The sequence below is a fragment of the Convolutriloba macropyga genome, chromosome 6, assembly GCF_964194025.1.
Source record: "Convolutriloba macropyga chromosome 6, txConMacr16.3, whole genome shotgun sequence".
Classification (NCBI taxonomy): domain Eukaryota; kingdom Metazoa; phylum Xenacoelomorpha; order Acoela; family Convolutidae; genus Convolutriloba; species Convolutriloba macropyga.
Window position 1 is genome coordinate 39,038,232 of NC_134473.1, and position 19,191 is coordinate 39,057,422.

The 19,191-nt window shown below is 33.2% G+C and overlaps 1 protein-coding gene across 2 annotated transcripts in view; it reads left to right on the forward strand.

The window, feature by feature from the left end:
* Positions 1 to 929: 929 nt before the first annotated feature.
* The window catches only part of LOC142341671 (uncharacterized), a 43,319-nt gene continuing 25,057 nt past the window's right edge, over positions 930 to 19,191 (forward strand). The window contains exons 1-2 of one of the 2 annotated variants that reach the window (XM_075392811.1): positions 930 to 1,469; positions 12,568 to 12,712. In XM_075392811.1, coding sequence (XP_075248926.1) covers positions 12,592 to 12,712 — 121 coding nt within the window. In that variant the 5' untranslated portion in view covers positions 930 to 1,469; positions 12,568 to 12,591. Of the gene's footprint in view, positions 1,470 to 2,021; positions 2,374 to 12,414; positions 12,713 to 19,191 lie in introns of those variants that run through there. The other variant, XM_075392808.1, reaches the window with a different exon arrangement.

The window sequence follows — 19,191 nt, forward strand, 5'->3', positions numbered from 1 at the left end:
CAAGGATCATATATGATTTCTTTGGTTCCACGGAAGGATCGTACAAAGAAGTCGAGTATGGACGGTATGAAAAGATATATAAACTTTGTATGAAATCAAAAAACCTTCAACCCGGGTCTGCAAAATAGACGAATTCCATCGCGTGCACTTAATAACTATTTAACTATAAAAAGTTGACGTTTGAATTGGACAGATCAGACCTCGGAGCTCGGGGAAACACACGGGGCTTGAAGTTTCATTTTATTACATTCTTTTCAACGCTCATTCGGCTCTATGAGCGTCTTTGAGAAATACTTTGGTATGCTGTAAAGTGCGGTGAAGAAAATTTTCAAGTCAAATTTCAGTTTTTTCTTCAGAGCAATTTCAAGGATCCCAAAGTATTCCACAACGACTCTGGTTGAACTCAAACATGTTTTTTTAACATAACCACTTGAATGACATTAATTTTGGAAAAGTTTTTTGATTCCAACCTCATTTTTTGCGTTCCAAGTGATTTTAATTCTATCTTTTTTTGAGCATGAAGAACTTTCAGTTTTGAAGATGAGTTGATTGTGAGGGAATGGCTCGGCCTCCATTTTAAACTTATTTAGTTTTTATTTCGGTATATTGATGTGTCTGGTCTTATAGCTTTTTATCTATGCAACTATACATTCCAGCCATAATGAAATCTACTATCAATTCTCTATTCCCTCAACCACATACACAAACACACACACTAAACTGAGAGGAACTAAACTCACTTAGATAAAGTTTATCCTATAATTTTTAGGATGAACTTTCCCCAACTTTATCAACATCCCCCCAAAAATCTAATCAAATTAACCTCAGGTCATACCTCTCTTCCTACCCCCAATTATTTCCCCACTCATCTCTCTTTCATCCTCACCATAACTTGATTTACTAATACATAATAAACACATACAACACCACCACGCATTGAAGCACGGAGGGAAAAGTGTGCTAAAACGACGGAAAATATATATGCACAACTTTATAAATACTACCTGTATTTTCCCTAACTATAGCACTCTTTTATGCCATCTTAACCCTCAAATCCCCCTCCCCCGGGCCAAGATTTAGCTCATCTCGCTCTCTCCCTCTTTTCGCTCCGCTTTCCTTATATTCCTTATATCATCTCCTATTGTTGTTTACCATTGCCAGCAGTGTTTGAATGATTTTTTGCGTCTTTATTTATTTATTCATGGAGCATCTGCATCTGGGATATTATCCCCCCTCCCCCCTCAAATTTAGCTATATTATTTAACCACCACCACCACCACCACAACTCACCTCTACCGCCATTGTCTTGTCTTATTCCTATACCTACCTACGCATGTGAACAAATCTCCCTCGCTATCCCTCAATTGAGAACAAAGCAGAAAACGAGCCGCAAAGTTGCCTACAACATTTGGTGAAACAAAATAGACTAAAATTTGGACTATTGATTCAAATACCGTTTTTACACCCAGGTAAGAAAAAAACAAGTTGTATTTTTTTAAGATAATACAATTTCTATATAAATAAGAAAACACCAAAACAATTTTTTTGACTTTTTTACAGAAGCTGTACACTGTGATGCGTTTGGTTCGAAAATTCCAGGAACAAAATTTTTGGAATAACTTTGGACGAAACCCTGACAATTAACATATTGAATTAAGCTTTGTTATTTTAAGTACCTTTTGAAATATTATAAGTTATAGGCATGCAGTTAAAATTTATATAAAAAGCTTTTTATGCTAAGAATTTAAACTGCTAGTGAAATTATGATGTTAAAATGGTATTATGATTCTTATCGAAAGCTCAGATCCCATTTATACACAAACATAAATGTCATTTTGGTAATAATTTTTGCGGTTTCTCGCTTTTGTTAGCAAGACAAATGTTTAATATTTTTATAATTCCCACTATTGACGTCACAATGTTGCACTAAATCAAAAACAGATTGCCTTCGTTTTTATCAATTTTTATCCGTTTTGACCCGAAACCGCTAAAAGAAAGTCAGTCAATTTAACACTTATTGGCTCCATTTTTGATCATGATTCGGAAAATGTTTGAAAACACCTGAACAACGAATTCAAGCGTGATATATTGTGCAATGAAACTAACCGAGGCATTAAATCTAAACAAAACAACTAAAAATAAACAAAAACCATCAGCTTGTGATTCATCGTTTATACCTAAGCTACAGATTCTACCAAAAGTCATTTTTATAATACCATATTTCGAGACTAACATATCGAGTTTATGGTTCTATATTGAAGCTGTTTTACTTTTTTTGCTAACCGCTAAGCGTGCGTTATTTATATGATGAACATAACACCTTTACAAAACAAAATCCCAATTATAGCCGTTTCCGATCCATTTGAGTCTATGGTTTTGTTACTCTTTCTTTTACAATTTAACACTGAATTCGGATCACGGTGTTTTTAAAATCAATTGGAAGAGATTCTCTTATTCAGGCTCCATTTTTAGTTACAGTTGTTAAGAAAATAAGCATTTTTTTCCTGCTAAATTTTTCCGAACAAAGTAGAAAAGATTAAAAAGGATCTATGTTCTCTTTTTCTTCAAGTATTTGTTTCAAGTGATTTGATTTTTAATAATTTTTTTCCGATAACACTAGAATAAGAAACGGGAACGAAAGAATGTGTAGCGTCAAAGTGTACAATTTTCCAGAACTGCCTCTAAGTTAGAGAGAAAATTATTTGTTTCAACAATTCCTCGGATTTTTGAGGTAATTTTGTAAGGCCAGAAAACAAATGTTGATCAATGAGCTCTCTAATGGGCTCTCTATAATGCCATAAAATGGTTTTTAATAGCGTTCTTGTTCAATAGTTTTTGGATTCGGTGACTTTAAGGTTATGTGTTTTCGAGAACTGTTTGTTTTTTTATTTTTTGTCTCTCTGTTGTTTTTCTAGCTTTTTATGACAGAACGTTATTAATGACTGGTACTATTGCTTTTTTCTTATGAGGCATAAGTGATTTTAAGACATATTTTTGGTGGATAACTGGTAGCTCTTGTGGTTTTGACACTATGTATTTTCATTTTGAAATTTTCTGCCTGTTTGACGTTTTTTGTCTGATTTTGCTAACCATTCTGAAGAAATATGAAACATGAAGTTCGTGATTTTTGAGGTTAACAAATCATGCTTTGATCGACTCTGCAATGTTTGCTTTTAAAAAAACAAACGTTTTTTGATCTTGGCCACTGTTTTGATTGATTTTGCTATTTTTGCTATTATTTGCTAATAACGGGTCTCATCTGATATTTTATGAAATTTGAGTGGTTCAGTGGTTTCTTTTTTTCAGTTTTCAGCTGAAACTACTGTCTGAGACACCATTTATTTTGAGAACTTTGTGTAATTTTGTGAATCTTTCTCCTATATTTTTGGTGTTAAAAAATGTTCGTTGTTGTTAGTTCTTTCCTTTTGTCGCAAACTGAAAATAAAAAACGATTCTTACAGCTTTCAATTATTTTCTTTGCCATGAAATGGTTTAAGATTTTAATCTCAGGTTACTTGCTTTCAATTGAAGGTACGTTATTTTTACTTTGACGCCAACGATCTTTAATTTTCTCGAAATATCATTTTTTGTCCATTTCGTTATTTATTCTTCCACTGGTTTCCGTAAAATTAAAGGTTTTGGCATGAAACAGTTTTGTTTGATCATTGTTATATGGTTTTGAGTGATAAAGGTAACATTACTAAGTTTCAAAGAAAAGTTTCTATCTCTCCATTTTTTCTGCTCCTTTTCTCTTTTATTTTTGAATTATATGTTTTGTGCAATACTTAAATTAGTGTTCCTGACTTCTTTTATTGTACGCTTGTTGTATCGGTTTTGCACCTCTTGGTTGATAAATGTTTCTAGTGCGCTTAACAGAACTTATTTAGAGCTAAAATCTGAAGTAAATAGTGGTTACCTAATGGTTACCTAATGGTTGCCTAACTAATGGTTACCTAGCTAATGGTTACCTAACAATAACCATTAATTTTCTCGAAGGACCTATTTAGTGTTTGCAGTTTGATTCGAAAGTTAGATCCAAGTTGAATGGAGAATCTTGGTGTTCTCTTTGGCAAAAAGTTCCATATTTGAGCAAATTGTCGTTTTCTTTTTTTGCTCGAGAAATTGGACCGATGCTGATCCCTTTTTCAACTGACTGTGAAATTTTCTTATTCAGTTCAATTGTTGTTCTTTCTATAGAAAAAATGTTGACTTTTCTCATCCCGGCTTCTGTTTGTATACATTTGAGCCAAGAATGTGGATGAGAGGGGGCGGAACATTATGCACAATTCCGAGCCTCCTTGTTGCTTTCTTAACTGAAAACATTTAATTGTTCCGACCCCACTTGTGGGGGGGAGGAACTATATACTCAAACGGGTTTTTTTTGTTCAGTCAATTTTGGCCGATCGATATATTGGTCGTAGAGAAAAATGAGTCGTATCATTAAAAAGGTGGTCCAGCGTAGAATTCAAAATTAAAAAGATTTTTTTGAATTTCGTTTTTTTGGAGGAGTTATCGAGGATTGAAGTTTTGTATGAACACGGGATATTTGTTCACTTTTAGTGTAATTTTTTTCAAAATTAAAACATTTTCTATAAAAATAGTATTTCATAATTAAGTTTCACGCCAAAAATGGACCAATTTTGTATTCCTGATAGACTAAAGGCGATAAAAAATAATAGTTCTGGTCTCATAGGGAAGTTCATTAGCAAAAAAGAAATCGAATTCTATTTGAGAGCTTTTTTAATAAAAGTTTTCTCTTTTTTGCTTTTTTAAGTCACCTAGGGACAAATCACTTTTTATATTGAGGTTCTATTAATGACAAACCTTATTTACATTCAAATGAAGCCCAATGAACAAAAAACATCGTTTTCAAGTAATTGCCCATTTTTTTGGCTTCGATTCTGAGTTTTCGTAATTTTAAATGAAATTTTTAGTTTCTTTTTGAGGTTTTACTAATTCTTTGGAGTCCTATCGCATGGATTCATTGACTAAAAGTGTAAATTTTTCCATAATGAGCATTAAGTGAACATATCTAATGCTTTGAGGGGACAGCTAATGGCTGTTAAGACTTAAAGAATAATTTTTCGATTTTTTTTTTGAATATTAGAGAATCATAAACTTATTATCGTGAACTGTAAGTCAGCACATGGGCGACAGAGCTCCCTCCTCCTTCCTATTGCAACCAAATTTAATCTCGTTAGCAATTTTATCTTCTAACTATTGGTTATATGACTTCAATGACACAAGATTTCAAAAAATTGAAAAAAATTTTGGATATTATTGTATTATTGGTTACTTTTGAAATCTTATCACATTATCCAAATATTGATATCTCCCATTGGCTTACAGAAGATGTTCATTGGATGACAAATAAAAATTTCTGAGAGAAATTTATGATTTTAATGGCTTCGACACCTTTCTTTTGAATATTTGGTTTTCGCCTGTTTTTGTTGTTGTTTTAATAGTCATAAGATTTATTGTGGTGCCTTGTTATTTACGTACGGATGACAAACAACCTTTATCTCACATCGGGTTATATCTGAGCGTAGTTATTGAGCTCCGTTGAAAGATTTTGAGTTTAATGGCTGTTAAGAGTTTTAATATAATTTTTCGAATTTTTTTTTGAACATTAACCAATCCTAAATTTTTTTCTTGAAGTCTCGGTCAATGTCAGTACTAACAGAATCCCTTTCGTTCTTCTGCAGCCAAAATTAATCCGCTTAGCGGTTTTATCTTCTACCTATTAGTATTAAAACTTCAATGACACGAGATTTCTTACTTTTTTAAAAAAATTTTCGGGTACTTTTATTTTGTTTTTGGATCCTTTTGAAAAAATATCACATCAACCTACTGCTGGTGGCCCCCATTGGTTTAGGGAAGAAGTTGAACGGATCATATGTAAAATTTTCGGAGAAGAGCTTACGAGTTGAATTGCTCCGACATTTTCTTCTGGCACTTTTCTACTCAATTTTTAATTTTTGGACTGTCTCTGTTAGTGTTTTCATAGTCAATAACTTGTTGTAAGGTCTTTTTGATGAAATATGATTGACAAACAAACTTTTTGTCCCATCGAGGCCTAATTTAGCGTATTTACTGGCTTCCGTTGAAAGCTAATGATTTTAATGGCGTTCATAATTAAGTTTCACGCCAAAAATGGACCAATTTTGTATTCCTGATAGACTAAAGGCGATAAAAAAAATAGTTCTGGTCTCATAGGGAAGTTCATTATCAAAAAAGAAATCGAACTCTATTTGAGAGCTTTTTTAATAAAAGTTTTCTCTTTTTTGCTTTTTTAAGTCACCTAGGGACAAACCACTTTTTATATTGAGGTTCTATTAATGACAAACCTTATTTACATTCAAATGAAGCCCAATGAACAAAAAACATCGTTTTCAAGTAATTGCCCATTTTTTTTGGCTTCGATTCTGAGTTTTCGTAATTTTAAATGAAATTTTTAGTTTCTTCTTGAGGTTTTACCAATTCTTTGGAGTCCTATCGCATGGATTCATTGACTAAAAGTTTAAATTTTTCCATAATGAGCATTAAGTGAACATATCTAGTGCTTTGAGGGGACAGCTTATGGCTGTTAAGTTTTAAAAAATAATTTTTCGATTTGTTTTTGAATATTAAAGAATCATAAACTTATTATCGTGAACTGTAAGTCGGTACATGGGCGACAGAGCTCCCTCCTCCTTCCTATTGCAACCAAATTTAATCTCGTTAGCAATTTTATCTTCTAACTATTGGTTATATGACTTCAATGACACAAGATTTCAAAAAATTGAAAAAAATTTTTGGATATTTTTGTATTATTGGTTACTTTTGAAATCTTATCACATTATCCAAATATTGATATCTCCCATTGGCTTACAGAAGATGTTCATTGGATCACAATTAAAAATTTCTGAGAGAAATTTATGATTTTAATGGCTTCGACACCTTTCTTTTGAATATTTGGTTTTCGCCTGTTTTTGTTGTTGTTTTAATAGTCATAAGACTTTTTTTGATATCTTTTTGATTATCTATGCATGACCAACATAAATATACTCCCATGGGGGCATCTTTGAGCGTATTTATTGACTTCCGTTGAAAGCTATTGAAATTAATGGCTGTTAAGAATTTAAAAATAATTTTTCGAAAAATTTTATTGAACACTAACGAATCTTAAAATTTTTTGTGAACTGTTCGTCAGTGTCAGTATTGACAGGACCCACTTGCTTTCTATTGCAACTAAATTAATCTGGTTAGCGGTTTTTTCTTCTAACTATTGGTAATATGACTTCAATGACACAAGATTTCAAATCTTTTTTTTTTTAAATTTTTTTTGATATTTTTGTATTATTGGTTACTTTCGAAATCTTATCACATTATCCAAACATTTTACACATTATTTAAAAAATTCTAGCCCCATTGGCTTAAAGAGGACATTCAATGCTTCACAGATAAATCTTTCGGGGAAAAGCTAATGGTTTAATTGGCCTCGACACTTTCCTCTCGCATTTTTCTACTGAATTTGTTTTTGCCTGTTTCTGTTATTGTTTTCACAGTCATAAGATTTATTGTGGTGCCTTGTTTTTATGTACGGACGACAAACAACCTTTGTCTCACATCGGGTTATATCTGAGCGTAGTTATTGAGCTCCGTTGAAAGATTTTGAGTTTAATGGCTGTTAAGAGTTTTAATATAATTTTTCGAATTTTTTTTTGAACATTAACCAATCCTAAATTTTTTTCTTGAAGTCTCGGTCAATGTCAGTACTAACAGAATCCCTTTCGTTCTTCTGCAGCCAAAATTAATCCGCTTAGCGGTTTTATCTTCTACCTATTAGTATTAAAACTTCAATGACACGAGATTTCTTACTTTTTTTTAAAAAATTTTCGGGTACTTTTATTTTGTTTTTGGATCCTTTTGAAAAAATATCACATCAACCTACTGCTGGTGGTCCCCATTGGTTTAGGGAAGAAGTTGAACGGATCATATATAAAGTTTTCGGAGAAGAGCTTACGTGTTGAATTGCTCCGACATTTTCTTCTGGCACTTTTCTAATGAATTTTTAATTTTTGAACTGTCTCTGTTAGTGTTTTCATAGTCAATAACTTGTTGTAAGGTCTTTTTGATGAAATATGATTGACAAACAAAGTTTTTGTCCCATCGAGGCCTAATTTAGCGTATTTACTGGCTTCCGTTGAAAGCTAATGATTTTAATGGCGTTCATAATACGTGTTTTCTCGAAAATTTCGTTGTTCTAATGTATTTGTTCATATTTGTTGATTTTTTGAAATTATATTGATAAAAAAGAGAAATCCCATTGCTCTTAAAAAATAAAAGAAAATACAAAAGTTTTTAGTGAAAAGTTCATTTTTTTAATGCCTTCGACACTTTTCTCGCTCAATTTTTTCTTGAATTTGCTGTTCCTGTTCTTTAGGTAGCCGTAAATTGATGACAGGTCTCATAGGCTTGTAATTAATGATTGAATGATTGATGTTACCCGAACCAGTCAGTTTATAGCAAATAGTTATAAAGTTTATGATAAACATTTTGAAATATTTTTCCAATTTTTCAGTTTTTGTTGTTCTTTTCGTCAAATTGTAACTTATTTTCATCAATGAGAGGTCCCATCCAATTTCCTGTATTTCAATAAATAACATATCTGTTGATATTATTTTTCACTAACATTTTGTTTGTTGGAAAATATGCGTTTTTATGAACGTTTATTGAGTGGCCAATTTTTGTGTTTCTTTTTCTCTTCTTACAGAACAATCGCGTAATAACAGATCCCAATGGTTTTAAAATGTGGCCCAATCAAACTTATTTAATCTCTCAGTGTAAATCCTTCAGCTGAATTTGTAGAAATAACAATTGAAATAAAAATACATAATATTCACATGATAGCTAATGATTTTAACGGTAGCAATAGTTTGTGTTTTCGCAAATCGCTTGTAATTTTTTGATTTTCTTTTGTGTTCGTTTCTATGGCTTAGCCTAGCTAAAGACAAGTCCTTTCGGTTCTGTAATAACTTATTAGTAATTTATCAAGGATTATTTAGTTAAAAGCTAATGATTATTAAGATTTTTGAAATTTCTAGGTGTAAAAAATGTTGATTAATTTATAAGTTTCGCCTCACTGTTCGTTCTTTCTGTCGGCTTGATACCTAGTCTCATTAAGAAAACTCTCCATCTGCTGTATAGTTTTGAAAAAGTAAACTTGTGTAGTTAAGGTTTTATCTGACTGCTTTTGACGTTGTTACTAGGTGCTTTTAAATTTAGATATTCCGTTTTTGCCGTGAAATTTTTGTTTTTGCTTTGTTTGTTTTATTTGTCGCGTAATTTTTTTAAGGTCAGATCACGGTGGCGCTGTAATGAGTCATGGCATTATGTAATTTAATTAGTAGACAGGTTGTGTAACGATTGTTTTAAACTCAAACATCTATTTTTTTATCTCTTCATTTGGTTGACAATTTAGTCAAAAATGTAGATGAGCTCGGGTCGGAACATCATGTGCGAACGCACATTAACGAGCCGCCTTAATAAATTAAGGTTCAAATAATTGACAAATTAACGAAACAATTTTTTTATTAAAGTTTGGTGCTACCTCGCTGTTGAGTTATCCACAAGCATTTTCTGTGAAACAGCTGTGAAATCACCCATTGTTTTTTGAGGCATTGAGCAATTCTTCGAGATTGAGTTATATTTTCCCAGCTCAATTGTGATTCATTTGATTGACTGGCGTTGATTGATGAAAGGAAAAGTTGCTGCTGAATGGGAGAAGAATTACTTTAATTTTCTATGGCAGCGCGATCACAAAACTAAAAGCTTCGGTACTGCCGTGGAGAAATATTTCCAAAAAATACTTAACAGCAAAAACCCAAAAAAGCTAAAAAGTTGGCTTAACAAGTTATCCAGCTGATTGTTTTCTTGTTTTCTATTTGAACAACTCTATTATGAAGTATTTGATGTGACCACTATCTGAAACATTGAGTTCATACAAAAAATAATGTCTAGTTTCCTTTTAACCGTAATATAAATTCAAAAGGTTTCTGGTTTCTGGTTAGAAAATTTGATTTTCAGTAACTTTGATAAAGCTTCGATTTTTTTTTTATTTTCAGTAAACTTGATAAAAATTTCGCCAATACTTGAAAAAAAACGGGGAATAAATCTCAATTCAATTAAAACCGAAACAATATTTTCTACAGGAAAAAAGATAATAAGTTTATTGAAACACAGCTACACGGCGAATAAGCTATTTTTGAATACGAATACATAATCAATTTTGACTGCAAGGTATGACCAATTTTTGATAAAATTTCCAAGAACAAAAAAACTTAAATTTCATTGTAAAACTCGTCAGAGTAGTTGGAAATAGAGATATTAGCAAAGATAAAACATCAGAGAAATTATTCAGTAGAGCAGAATACCAAGAAGCAACGCTTCTGGTGTGCAAATTTTGAAAAAGATCAGAATAAGACTCACAAAAATTACATCAAAGGAAAAAAAGAATTTGAAACAATAAAGATTTTCGTGCGTTCACCAGTCCTTCGTGCGTTGATGTGAAGACTTTCGTGCGTTTGTGTCCAGACTTCTGTGTGTTCATCAGAGTTTTGCGCATTCACGTTCAGACTATCATGCGTTAAACAGACTTTCGTGCGCTCATGTCAAGACTTTTTGTGCGATCACCAGACTATTGTTCGTGCATTTTCAGACTTTTGAGCGTACACCGGACTTTCTTGCAATAACGGGAATTTCGTGTCGACATGTTGTGTTTCTGGGCGTTCAGCAAAATTTCGTGTCTTCGCAGCATTTCGTTCGTCCATGACTAGAATTTCACAAGATCAATTTCAAACAAACTGCGATAAAAACACATAAAATATATACTGGAAATCAGCATAATGTATTCATTTCGCATATAAATGCCTAAAATTATTAATTGGTTAGCAGAGTTTAAGGAAATTTTGCGTGATCTAAAAAAATGCAAAATTTTTTGGGCTAAATATGATGTACTTAGAGCTGTTAGGCATTACATTGACTTGAACTTTCTGCTGCTTTCATTAACACAAGAAATGAACGATTTAAATGCAACGAATGAGACTGAGTGCAAGTCTGTTCACATTCAAATTTTGCTATTTATTTTTAACACTAGTGTGTTTCGGCTTTTTGTGGTTTTCTGCCTTCAAGGCTGCTACTTGAGTAAGTAATCTGGAGTTAGATTACTATATGTCTTCTGATAGGTAAAATTTTTTTAACACGGCCGAAAAAATTACTGCTTTCGTGTCCGGACTCATGTGCGTTCATGTTCAGTTTTTCGTGCATTCTTATCCATACTTTTGTGTGTTCATATCCGGACTTCCATACGTTCACGTTCAAACTTTTGTACTTTTTTCGAGGTTAGCCTGCGTTTCCTCGTGCATACATCTTCATTGATGTACTTGATTCTGTCTGGGACCTAAATCTGGGTTTCGACCGGTCTGCTGTTGTGACAATGGCTGGTGCCAAACGTGCTCGGCTTCAACATTTGCTCGTTTATGTAAAATATACATAGGGCTATTAGCTTTCAGCTGTTACCTTTCCTCAAATCAGTTCTTCGAATTTATATTTGTTTGCGAAAACTTGTAGTTTGATATGTTGCTACGTTATTTAAGTTGATTTTATTTCGCAAATTCTTTCTGTGTTTGTTAGATAAAAGACCTGACGTTGTCGGATGCCACCTAACCATTCAATCGATCCGCGAGGTTTAAATTAATAGCATAATCTCATTTTGAAAAATTCTTGTTGATTTTTATTTGAATACTAGCATTGTGTAACCAATAGCTATCTGGCTAGATGAACAAAATTCTCATCAACGTTCAACAAGTATGTTACATTTTGAACTCAAATATAACCAAGAAATTTATAAGCGTTCAATTATTTTTGTGAGCAATCTAACAAAAAAAATTTTAATGATTTTGCACATTCATTCAGAAATTTACTTAGAAGTACGTTTGAAATTCCTGCAAACTTACAGTATCATAACGCTTGACTAACTTATAAACAGAAAAATCATATTTTCCTATGGAAAAAACCGACAATTTCTCATGTCTTAAACCGAACACACCAACGATCATTTACGTTTAAATACCAAACATACCGAATCTTCTAAAACCGAACATACCGAATCTTTCTTACGTTCGAAGCCGACAATACCGAGCAAACCGAACATAAGGAAACTTTCTTACAATATTTTTGTTGTTTTTGTTCTGTATTCTCAACTAGGGAAAGATAATATTTTTTAATAATAGAGATCGCAATGATAAAGCAATATAGCATATTGTACATTTTTCTTGGTGAAGGAATATTTTCATAAAACTTTTGTGAAAAATAAACATTTTCTTTGAAAAAATATGCATGTTGGTCCGAATTCAATAAATTTAATCATGATAGAGCTATATTGAGCCATCCGCTCAATTTGACGAAGACTTTAACAGCTCTAACAAATATTACACATCACAAACTCCAAACTACTCTTCACAAATGATTGGCTCACAGCAACAACAACAGCAAATTTCACAAGGCGTGACCTTTGACCCTTTTCAGCACTACTCGATAGATTGTTCGACCATGAGTCAGAAACAGAGAGACGCAATCAGAAACATGAGCAGAGAACAATTGGAGGAAATGAGAGAGGCTTTCCTGGTGTTTGATAAAGACGGTGATGGGGTTATAACTACTAACGAGCTCGGTTAGTACAATCTGTTTTGGGAGTTATAAAACGATTTGCTATTAAGTGTGAACTAATTTGGAGTTTTATGATGTAACACATTACCTATTTGGGATGGGCTTGAATTGATTCCCGAATTGAAAATGATGTATCATGGTTAGCTATAATCGGTATTAACATTTGTTGATATTTCGACTTTTGGCCTCAAATATTGATTTCAAAGAAGCGCAACATCAGCGACAAAAAAGTAGACTTTGACGACAAAGAGGCATTAAAAGCTTCCGGCATTGATTGATGACCGCGTAGTGTTTCGAAATATTTGCCACTACTTATAACTTCTTATACCTAATCTCTACATACTGTCAATTTCTAAGTACATATTTTGCTGATTAATAATAAATGTTGTATTGTGGAGAATCAATGGTAAGTTTTTACTTCTGGCCATCCATACCGAACGAAAGTTGTCGAAATATACGAACAGGCACTGCTGTGCACTTTAACTGGCATTTTTAAACTTTCACATGAGCATTTTTTAAAAAGCTGCAGAATCTAAGTAATGATATAAGACAATCTATGAAGACCTATTGCAGAATGAGATTCATCACCTTAATAAATGCGCTCAAGAAATGAGTTTTATATTGCCGGAACGCGTATTTGACCTCTCTACGGTGAAATTAAATGTGGCGTGTTGAGAGGCGAACTTGAGTGAAGAAGAGTCCGATCAGAAGCAGTTTTGAAATATTGTATTGTAGGCCTGATAAGAAGAAGCGCAGGTGGGTCTGATCAGAGGCAACTTTAAGTTGGAGGGCGTGGGATCAGGAACGCCTTTGAGCATAAAAAGGACTGATCAGAGTTCACTTTTGTCGGAGACCTCAACCGGGGGTTCAAATTTTTGCAGGTTAAGATGATCAGAAGCGCTATGAAGGGTAGTCTGACCTAAAAATTATTGAAAGAAGATCTTATCTGGGTTGGTTTCCAAAACAACCCAGGCTGAGGTCCCAGACCACAAGTCGATATGTCCAGACCGAAATGAAAGCACAAGGGGTCGTCTTAAAATTACACCGTTTGATAACACAAACTACATAAATCTGGACTTAGACAACTTTGATCACCGGAAAATCTGGTCATTGGTTTTTGAACGCACAATAGTATGAAAAGGAACGCAAATTTGGAGGTTTTCAATTTCGAAGAGCACGAGTTTTGGGTTTGGAACGGACGATAGCCTCTGGAAACGATCGCACAAATTTTCAATTTTGGAGCGCACGAAATTTGATTTGAAACGCACAAATATCTGGACATAGGAAATTTTGAATGCGCGAAAGTCTGGACATAGGGTCTTTTGAACAATCTATCAATCTCTACTCTGGACACGGTTGCACAAATTTTCAATTTTGGATTGCACAATTTTTGGTTTGGAACGCTCGAAAGTCTGGACATAGGCAATTTTGAGCGAACTAAAGTTTGGACATGGGAATTTTTGAACGCAAGGTGAACGCGCAAAAGTCTAGACATGAGTACTTTTACATCTGGGCGGTCTGTACATATCGATTTTCTGTCTGGTACCTCAACCTGAGAACAAAGCCGAATCAAAATCAATGTTTAGTTTGAATGAGTTCTTAGCGCACCTTAGTTGCAATGAGTTTCTCGCTCCAAGGTGGCTATGCATAGGCACGAAGATAATCTAAATGAACAAATACAGCAAAAGTTTCTCAAGAAGAGTCAATAACTTCGTAAATTGCAGTTTTTATGTTATACTTGGTGTTGATGACCACTTTGTCTTACTCTGGCTGAGGTGGTGCTAGGACAACAGATCGAACGACAACAGATCGAAAGACAACAGATCGAAAGCAAAAATTGGGACAATAGATCGAAAATTAAATTATTCAAGTTGCCTATTGGCCAATCAGATTTGAGCGCTCATATATTATACAGCATATAACATGTTATGTTGTGCTATTTTGTTCGGTTGTGATAGATTCATATCAAGTCCCACGGGCCGCTGAGGCATGGCCATGGCTCGCGAGGCATGGCCATAATGTGTTAATTATATTGCAACTCGCAAATAATGCTTAGTTTCAACCAATAAGAATAGAGATTAATTTTCGATCTATTATCCCAATTTTTCTCTTTTCGATCTGTTGTTCTTTCGATCTATTGTCCGGTCACCGGCTGAGGTTTGGATATAGTGAAATTGAAAAAATTTGAATGAGAAACAGAAATGTCTACAAGAAAAATTGAGCATTGCTGAGCGAATTGCTAGAACTTGTTTTTTAGAACTAGTATTTTTTAAATTAACGTGCTTAGCGAGTTTCAACTGTTTTAAACCACTCTAAATTTTTAAAAACTAAGATCTTATCAGAGTCATCTTAGTGCAAATTAGTTTGCGCAAAAGCATTTTGAGAGTCATTCAAAAACTACTTAGTAATAACATTTGAGAGAATCAATGAACAAATATTACAAAATGAGATCCATCCAACGCATAAAATATGCTAAAAAAACAGGCTTTATTTGGCTGGAATGTGTAATTGATCTAAATAGAAATGAATCACAGCAGAATTAAGGGAAGCTAATGTATGATTTAAAATTGATTAAAAACTAATTTTTTACAAAATTTGCCATTGAGTTCTCGAAATTTCAATTATTACATAGAAATGTGTAGTTTGAAGCCCTTGAGTCAAAAATAATATAAAGAAGACTTAATGGCTAAAGTCTAAACTCTCACCAGAAAATGTTTCAGTGGAAATCGTTCTCATCTGAATTTGTTTTCGAGAACTGTTTAGGCTGATAAGGGCAAGTATTAAAAAGCAACAAGCTCTGAGTAGTCTGATCACAGTTTTCAATCTTGTGACGATACAAGCAGAGCTGATTTTAATCTGGAGCAGTCTTATCAATTTTTTTTGTCGAAATTTGCTCTTCGAATTGGGAGGAAAGACTCTTTTCAGAAGCTGAACACTAATAGAGCATTGAGCTTTCCAACTAATCGCAGCTACTCAAAAAGTAGTAGCGATTATTGTCGAAGTCATTTTTATATAATCATATGAGGTATTATAGAATCGTATTTGATCCTGTGAAGTGCACTTAGTCAATATTGGAGCTCCGTTGCAGCAATCACGTCCTTGTTTTTAAATACAGGATGTCTGAAGTGCTCAGTTTTCCTATAAGAGTGCCTGATTTTTGCAAAGTTTGTATTTAATGTAAGGTTATGTGAACCAGCTAAAGTTACTCAAAATTCTAGGTAGCATCTGGAGTTTTTCAATGACTGTATCCACGTCATGTGACCGATGCTTGTGAATTCATGGCTATTTCATTTATATTTCATATACCAGAGTCAATTGGTAAGGGTAAGTTGACAGAAATTATTATTTACTGAATTAGTTGATGTTCGTTTACTTGTTCTTAGCCCTGTATGGTTAAGAGTTTTGTTCGGTCTTAACCAAATTGTACCTCAACGTGTACGTGAATTTGTATAGGATGCACCACCCATGAAATAGTTTGCATTAGAAATTATATATTGTGATATTGTGTGCATATATTGTCATGTTTATAAACCAATAGTGAGAGTTGGTCCAAACTGCTAAGATATTTGGTAAAATTGCAAGGTTATTTTGATGATAAAATATAGACCAAGCAATATTAAATCATTCCATCCGTGCTTGGGACACTTGAAAAAAGGGACTCTTTGCTGATCGATCCGTTGTTTTCCCTTTAAATTGTTTTTTTGTAAAAACCTTCGTGCATTGGTTGCGTATTCACAAAAAGGAAAATAATTGATAATTATTAATATTATTGTTATCTTTGCAGAGAACCAAAGCTTAGTAACAGAATTGACCTAGCTTTTCATCAAAATTAGAGCAAAGATATGCTTATACAACTATAAAACATTGTATAAAGCTGTTTCGTTGATTTAATCACTATTTTAAAATAAAAAACCGTGTGAGATTTCAACCTTTAGTCAAACGATTGAATACAAGGAGGTTCGACTCGGTAATGTTCGTTCACGCTTAATGCTCCGACCCCGCTCTACACCTTTTTGACATAAATGACCACTAAATGAGGAAGAGATAGGGAACTTTCAAAGATTTACATACTGTTCGAAAACAATTCCTGTGTGCTTTAAAAAAACGTTTTATACTCAGACCACCAGCAGAATAAAACCATCCCGCATGAGAAGACAGAAGAGAACTGCCACTAATGAAACAAGAAGACAAGACAAACGGCAAAATGAACTAAAAAATCACCAATCAGGGGCCCAACTCAATATGTATTTTCATTTAAAGAACTTAGTAACAAAGTCGAAATAGTATCAGACAAACCTACACAAAACAAATTATTTTTTATTTCATTACGGAGCAGATGAGACCAGTTTTTAACGAGATTAGGTAAGTAATCGACAAAAAGGAGGATCAAAGTTCAAAAAAACCATTAAATTATTGAAATCGAAGAACTCCCAAATTCTTAACAAAAATCTTCTTTAAAAAACTGAAAAAAAATAGCATGCAACGCCTAGGGAAGCCAATCAGACATGCCGTTAGTAAGGCTAAACCAAAAGAACACAAAATCACAGCAAATACAAGCCAAACACGAAGAGTCACAATTACGAATACAAAAAAACGCTCTCCATATCACGAGTTTTTATTTCACAAGCTTACATTGGTTGACTAGGTTGACATCGAAACAGCAAGAAAGCCTATTCTCAAAAATGCCATGTTAAAAAACAACAAAAGGAACCACAAAAATTGACCAGAAACAAAAAAAAGCGTAATGAGAAATCATAGTGTCAAAGTCAATAAAGCATCAGTTAAAAAACAAAACAAGTTGTCACAAAAATTTGGATGGGATCTGTCATGAATGAGACTAAGTTGCAAACTGAACTAGAAAACAAAAAAGTGCAGAGTTTAAAATTAAATTGATAAATGATGTTTTTGAAGAGAACTAATTTTAAAGACAATAAAACAAACAACCATCAACTGAAGATGTTCAAAAATAACACTTATATTACAATTGATACCTGTTATTAAGACTTTAACACACGACTGCAAAACGATCAACATAAAGAGACATAAATAAAAAAATCAATTAAAAGTTGCAATATTTCGAAGCCATTAATAACGATAAACATTTTCAATTGGGTTTCCTTGCAACGCCAATGAGAACTTTGGTCTGAAAATGTGACAAGAACACAAAAAAACGACAAATATAGGCAAATAATCACAACATTATAAAAATTTTCATGTAAACTTGTAGAGTCGAGGTCCTAAACCTATCAATCAGAACATAAAACGAGAAGTTGATGATTAATGATTTCCTTTGCAGTAAATTGCACCTGTAAGGAAACTAAACTAAAAATTGACAAACTAGAAAATGAACGCAACGCTTGCAATTTTTGAAAAAAGATTATTTTAAAGTGGTTAAAACCCTTAGCTAACAATTGAAATTTAAAAAAGGCTGTTTTATACCTTCGTTGGAAGCCACTGAGAACCATCCAGAATATGTCATACAACTACAAAAAAAAACAAAAACATACAAGCAAAAAAAAGTTTCAAAATACACTTTGCGAGAAAATGATGTCGGAACCACTAACACGATAACCTATTCACTATAGACTTTTATGTTAGGTTCCGTCTTCTTTCAACACCAATATGATCCAAAGTTCAAATGAAATTTTGAAAACACGGAAATACGGAGCCTTAAAGATGTGCAGTTATCCGAAAACCAAAATTTACTTTGAAAAATTGGAGCTCAAAACCAGGAAAAAAATTGTTAAAACGACAAGAAAAGGAAAAGAAAACCTGGTTTTATTCAAAAGAGAAAAGCTCTGTTAGTTAAGAGATAGAAAACCACAGTTTGACAAAAGATGGGAAAAGTTACAAATTTCGAAAATCTGCTGTTATTTTTAGGCAAATATTTTTAATGTCATCAGGACCCAAAGCTAAAACTGAACCCCTATACATATTTTTCTGCTTCATTTCGAAGAACATATGAACGCACACTTGGCCGTGGTTTTTAACAGAGACATATTACAAGATATAATAGTCATGAGGTAACAACTGAAAGATTGAAATGGGTTCCCTCACCTCTTTAGATAGACCATGGGACGTCTGATTGATGAAACAGAGTTTTCAGACATTAAACGTGATCTCTTCTTGATTGAACCTCTAAATGAAAGAAGACTTGTTTAAAATTGGCATGGAAAAATTTCAAAAATAATTTAAATAGGAAAGCGCTCCAGTACAATCCCATTCATTTTTGATTGTAAAAGGGCACGAACAGAGCAAAACGGGTGTTGAAAAAGCATGCGTATTACACAACTTAGCAAAACAATTTTCTAGTATATCAAAAAAGTAGGTATACTGCTGGTCCGTACATTAGATACTTAAACGACGGGGTTAATTGCGGGACCACATGTATAACTTGAGAGTTCAACCCCCTAGTTCTACTCTTGGTATATAGTTAAGTATTAAAGAAGTTAAATGCAAATAAGAAATAATAAGTTATGTTAA